General features: G+C 50.4%; 1 protein-coding gene across 1 annotated transcript; it reads left to right on the top strand.

Annotated features, from left to right (window-relative positions):
• The first annotated feature begins 1,997 nt into the window (after positions 1–1,997).
• On the top strand, positions 1,998–4,118 carry LOC120707520 (probable L-gulonolactone oxidase 6). Its single transcript, XM_039992469.1, has 2 exons — positions 1,998–3,013; positions 3,076–4,118. Exons 1-2 carry the CDS (start codon positions 2,083–2,085, stop codon positions 3,918–3,920), a joined length of 1,776 nt encoding a protein of 591 aa, XP_039848403.1. The 5' UTR covers positions 1,998–2,082; the 3' UTR covers positions 3,921–4,118.
• The last annotated feature ends 2,068 nt before the right edge of the window (positions 4,119–6,186 follow it).

The following is a 6,186-nucleotide window of genomic DNA, read 5'->3' as shown; positions in this document are numbered from 1 at the left end:
TAGTTTGCAAGTCCATTTCCCTCTCCCACACTCAAAAAAAAAAAATCCCCCTCTCTTTTTTTCGAGGAGTCTACCTCCATTTCCTTGTGTTACATAGAGCTGTAAAGAAGTGAAATAGTGATAGTGTGTACAGATACCTTGAAACCCGTCCTTAAAATTAGTCGTTCTAAACAGATTATGTTCATACATAGCCGATCTTAATTAATCATTTTTATTCGGTTACATTGGCATGCGGACATGCGTGTTTTTTTAAAAAAACTTGGGACTCTGCCAGTTAGTTTGCTGACGGACTGTGTCACAGTAAGTACAAATTGGGCTGAGGCCCATTCTATAGTTGACGTCGGTCTGATGGCCTTATCAGTCTCTAGTTTGCAAGTCCATTTCCCTCTCCCACACTCAAAAAAAAAATCCCCCTCTCTTTTTTCGAGGAGTCTACCTCCATTTCCTTGTGTTACATAGAGCTGTAAAGAAGTGAAATAGTGATAGTGTGTACAGATACCTTGAAACCCGTCCTTAAAAATTAGTCGTTCTAAACAGATTATGTTCATACATAGCCGATCTTAATTAATCATTTTTATTCGGTTACATTGGCATGCGGACCATGCGTGTTTTTTTTAAAAAACTTGGGATCATATCATGGATTGCAGCTCATTACAACGTCATAAGCAGAAACAAACAAGTAGCTTCTCGTCTCAAATTGTTGCAATCCGATCGATGTAATACTGTACTCACACAACTTGCGTACAAAAAAACACAAGCAGAGGCGTATATATATATATATATATATATATATAGTCACGCGCAACCATATATAACCAATTTTAGGTATTCCATGGCGTATGAATGCAAGTGTACACACAGGCTAGGCATATTTCCTGACGCAAGCAAACGTTTCAGAAATAGCTAGGCCGGCCTACCAGCAGCACGGACGCCGACAAAACTAGACGCTGCACCCGTGATCGGCTAATCATTCGCGCACCGAAAGTTTATTGTATACCAATACCTCCTTCAAAAAAAATCATTGTATAATAACTACCCATCAAATTAAAAGGCGGGATGGACGACACACGCAGCACCATTTCCCTCCCATATATATTCCAATAGAAGTTTCTCAAAAAAAAATCCAATAGATGCAAAAAGACAGTCGCATAAAAGTAGGTGACGCCATTATGCTGCCCAACGCACACAGAGAGAAAACCACACCGGACAACGTACTACACTAACTCGACCTGCCCTTGTAGCTTATCATGTCATCACTTTAACTATATATTATATATTCCGCACAATCAATGCAAGCACGGGCCAATGCATCATTGCATTGCAGTTTGTATACGTAGCGCAAAGTCATTTAGGTTAGCGCAATTTCGTGGAGTAATTGCATAGCACTTGTAGTACTGCAAACTCATTTAGGTGCGATTCGGGTCGGATCAGCCGAGATGTAGCTGTGTGGAACCACGCACGACCGAATGCTGCAGGTTTTCCTTCTCCTTCCCCTAACATACGGGCATTTAACTCCTAAATCAAGATGTTAATCCATTTGCGAGAATTAACTTTGGATGGGTAAACACGCCGCAAAATGGGGGGGAAAATTGCAACTAAAGAGGAGGAACAAGCATGTTGCCTGCCCAGTACAATAATCCAGCAGCAACAACCTTTTCCCACCTTCTCCCTCGGCACGTTCCCCAGCGTACGATGCGGGGCAGGATGTGCAAGATGCCGCGTCCGTCGGCGCCCAACCAACCAAGGGAACAAGGCCTTTCCAGTTTCCACCCCGCAGCAGCTCATCGTACCGAACCGAACCACCACACACGGTCACTGTGCTGCTCGTGAGTCGTGGCGCGCCATCACCACATGCATGCATGCCCATGAAATCAACGGGGAAAATATTAATATTTTACTCGATTATTCCAATCAACGGCGGTTCAACGGTCAACGGACGCGGTGCCTGCATGCACGGCAGTAAAAGCCAGTGCCAGGCCACACACCCCGGCCAACAGTAGCTAACACCTCTCGATCACTTGGAACATTCCTGCTAGGTAGTCAAGCACACGCCGCGCGGCCAGCAGAGAGGCGCCGGCGGCGATGGCGGCCATGCTCCTCCACGGCCTCCTCCGGGCCGTCGTCGCCTGCATGTGCCTCGCGCGGCTCGCCGGGGCCAGCGCGCCGCCGCCGGTGGTCCGGTGCGGCGGCGCGGCGGGCTGCACCGTGACCAACGCGTACGGCGTGTTCCCGGATCGCTCGGCGTGCCGCGCCGCGGCGGCGGCGTTCCCGGCGTCGGAGCGGGAGCTGCTGGCCGTGGTGGCCAACGCAACGGCGGCCAGGACCAGGATGAAGGTGGCCACGCGCTACTCCCACAGCGTGCCCAAGCTGGCCTGCCCCGCGGGGGACCGGGGCCTCATCATCGGCACCAACGCGCTCACCCACGTCGTCGCCGTCGACGCCGCCCGGGGGCAGCTCACCGTGGAGAGCGGCGTCACGCTGGGGCAGCTCATCGACGCCGCGGCGAACGCCGGGCTCGCGGTGCCGCACACGCCCTACTGGCTGGGGCTCACCGTCGGCGGGCTGCTCTCCACGGGCGCGCACGGGAGCTCCTTGTGGGGGAAGGGCTCCGCCGTGCACGAGTACGTCGTCGGGATGAGGATCGTCACGCCGGCGCCGGCGGCCGAGGGGTACGCAAGGGTGCGGGCGCTGCGCGCTGGCGACCCGGAGCTGGACGCGGCCAAGGTGTCGCTCGGGGTGCTGGGGGTCATCTCCCAGGTCACCCTGGCGCTGCAGCCCATGTTCAAGCGGTCGGTGCGGTTCGAGAGGTGCGACGACGACGACCTGGCCAACCGCGTCGTGGCCTTCGCCCGCGAGCACGAGTTCGCCGACATCCTCTGGTACCCCGCCCACCGCAAGGCCGTCTACCGCGTCGACGACCGCGTGCCCCTCAACACCTCCGGCGACGGCGTCTACGACTTCATCGGCTTCCGTCCGACGCCCACGCTCGCCATCAAGGCCGACAGGCTCGCCGGTACGCAGCAATTATTATTCACCATGCAACTCATCAATGCATGAACTCTCTCGCCGGTGCAGAGGAGGGTTTTGAAGCCATGAAGAACTCCGGCGGCAGGTGCGTCGCCGCGCTGGCGACGAGGGCCGTCCTCTCCGCCGGCAACTACGGCCTGATGAAGAGCGGCGGACTGCTGCTGCCGCCGCTGCCGGGGCGGCCGGTGGTGGGGTTCCAGAACCGCATCCAGTCCTCGGGGCGCTGCCTGGCGGGCCCCGACGACGCCCTGCTCACGGCGTGCCCCTGGGACCCGCGCGTGTCCCACGGCACCTTCTACTTCCAGTCCGGCATCAGCGTGCCGCTGGCCCGCGCCGCGGCCTTCATCCGCGACGTGCAGCGGCTCCGCGACCTCGATCCGGACGCGCTCTGCGGCGTCGAGGTGTACAACGGCATCCTGCTGCGCTACGTCCGGGCCTCGTCGGCGCTCCTCGGCAAGGCGGAGGACAGCGTGGACTTCGACCTGACCTACTACCGGAGCCGCGACCCGGCGGCGCCGCGGCTGCACGGGGGCGCCGTGGCGGAGGTGGAGCAGATGGCGCTGCGCAGGTACGGCGGCCTCCCGCACTGGGGCAAGAACCAGAACGCGGCGTTCGAAGGCGGCGCCGCCGGGAGGTACGGCGCGGCGCGGGTGGCGGCGTTCGTGGCGGTGAAGCGCGCGTTCGACCCCGACGGGCTCTTCTCCAGCGAGTGGAGCGACGCGGTGCTCGGGATCGGCGGCGGCGTGAGCGTGGTGAGGGACGGGTGCGCGTTGGAGGGGCTGTGCGTGTGCGCGCAGGACTCGCACTGCGCGCCAAGCGAGGGGTACTTCTGCCGGCCGGGGAGGGTGTACAAGGAGGCCAGGGTGTGCCGCCGTGACGACGACGACGACTAGCGAGCGACGAGGCACGGGCGCACGGCCGGCAGAGGCTGCTGACGCGGCAAATTTGGCACCTGGCAGAGTGTTCGTTAACGGTTAAGTGTGCATGCAAGCGAGATTTCAGATTTCTCAAGTGTATCTACTCTGTCCTACACTGTTTGGTTTACAGGCAACCCCTCCTGTTTTCTTTTTTTTAAAAAAAGATTATTAGTCTATCAATTTTTATTTTGCTGACATGAAAATGGAGTTGATATGTATAGATAATGCGTTTTCTTATAGCTAGTGATGAATTGGCATTGTGTCGTTGTATGCTGGTGCATATAGGAAGGTGCACGCGCTCCTGCTGCCCCTTGGGTGTGTTTAGTTCGCGAAAAGTTCGCGAAAAAGTTGTTGTAGCACATTTCAGTTTTATTTGACAATTATTGTTCAATCATGGAGTAATTAGTTTCAAAAGATTCGTCTCGTCATTTACAACCAAATTGTGTAATTAGTTATATTTTTAACTACATTTAATACTTCATATATGTATCGTAAGATTCGATGTGATGTGCGTCAATGAAAAATTTTAGAAATTTTTCGCGGAACTAAACACAGCACAAAGGAAGTGACAGTATTGAAAACCTGAATGAAGCAGACGCGGACGCGACCCGTCACCCCTGCCTGCCTGTACTTGACAAAGAACACGACACCTCGACGGCGACGTCCGGCCGGTCGCGGCTGAACTTCGTCACGCCGATCGCGGGATCGTTGGAGCCAGGATAGGAGGATAGGTCCGCTCTTTTTTTTTTGTTTTGTTTAAGAAGATAGGATAGGTCCGCTCTTGCATTGTACGTACACCGAACATAACGCGCGCGAAAGCGCCCTATGAAAATCTAAAAATGATTCGAATGACAAATTTGTAACAACATCTGAACTAAAAATTTTAACAATATTTGTATTGCTGACTGTGGCATGTGCAGCAAAATAATATTGATACAAATAAGAGTGGAGTATCAAAGATACAAAGAGGGGGTAAGAGATAACATAATTTGCAGTCACAAGGTATCCAAAGGAGAGTTCATAGAAGCTGAGAGCATCAGGTTATAAAAGGGCTGAATAAATAGCACCAAGCTAAAATATCTGTAGTTGTAGATCGACCTGTAGAGTCGATCCGCTTCTTCCTCATAAACACCGGCATTGGAACTATAAATATAGTTATTGAGAAGAACTATTAGCTGTTATAGAGCTTGTTATATACCAACTTAAGATGTCTACAATCAGGGAAGGCTCATGGTTTTCAAGGACCCCAATGCAAGGCAAACTTCTATAGTACTCTTCACAAGGAAAAAGTATAAATGACTCCCCTAAAATATAGCCAAGGTCTGGGTAACACCTTAAACTATTGTTTGGTTCACATTTTACCCCTCAAACTATGCACTTTGGTTCAAATTACCCCCTAATATAATTTGTCCTTTTCATTTCTCCATGTATAGATGGAGTCTTAAGCTAAAATTTTAGAAGATATATAATAATTTATTATTATCACATCTTAGAAAAATATATAATAATTTATTATTATTATTTTGATAGGTTGGGATATTTAATAATAAATTAATCATTGAAGTTGAAAATTATATGAAAAATAACAATGAAAAATTATATTTCTTTAATATACATTGTGATGTCTACTACTACTCTGCAAAATTTAAAATTAAAATTCAACTTGTGTATGGAGAAACAAAAAAGACAAATTATATTATGGGGTAAAATAGACTAAATTGTATAGTTTAGGGGGGTAAATTGAACCAAGTTATAATTTAGGGGGTTAGGCAGACTTTGGCTATAGTTCAGGGAGTAATTTAGATTTTTCCCTCTTCACAATGCAAGAATGAAATATTTTCTATGGAGCACTCTAGAAGGGGACATTTGTTCAGAAATTTTCTAGAAGGGGACACTTGTCTAAATAGCATCTCCCCATTGGCCAATAAATGGAGACCCCTTTGTTGCTATGGCATCCATTCATGAGCACGGTAGATGAGAGATGGTAGTGCTAGGAGAGAGGAGTACTAGGCTAGCCACTAAAGAAGAGGATGTTATATGCTCGTGTAGTATTGTGTTGCAATAAAGTCTTGTTCTTATAAGTGACAGTCTCTAAGTTAAGCCGTATAGTTTCTATAAGATAAGCCATATAGTTTCTATATACTTCGTATATAAGTTGTGATCTGTTAAAGATTGACTCTGTCATCCGGGATCACAAAAAACCCAAAACAACCCGACCCACTAGCAGGGCTAACCGCCGCCG

This window comes from Panicum virgatum, chromosome 1K (genome assembly GCF_016808335.1).
Source record: "Panicum virgatum strain AP13 chromosome 1K, P.virgatum_v5, whole genome shotgun sequence".
Lineage (NCBI taxonomy): Eukaryota > Viridiplantae > Streptophyta > Magnoliopsida > Poales > Poaceae > Panicum > Panicum virgatum.
This window is presented reverse-complemented; position numbering and strand designations above follow the sequence as displayed.

Excerpts from the sequence above, each read along its gene's own strand:
- LOC120707520 (XM_039992469.1), top strand. The coding sequence starts at position 2,083 with ATGGCGGCCATGCTCCTCCACGGCCTCCTCCGGGCCGTCGTCGCCTGC. Across the intron at positions 3,014-3,075 it reads CAAGGCCGACAGGCTCGCCG|AGGAGGGTTTTGAAGCCATG; the intron begins GTACGCAGCAAT and ends TCGCCGGTGCAG.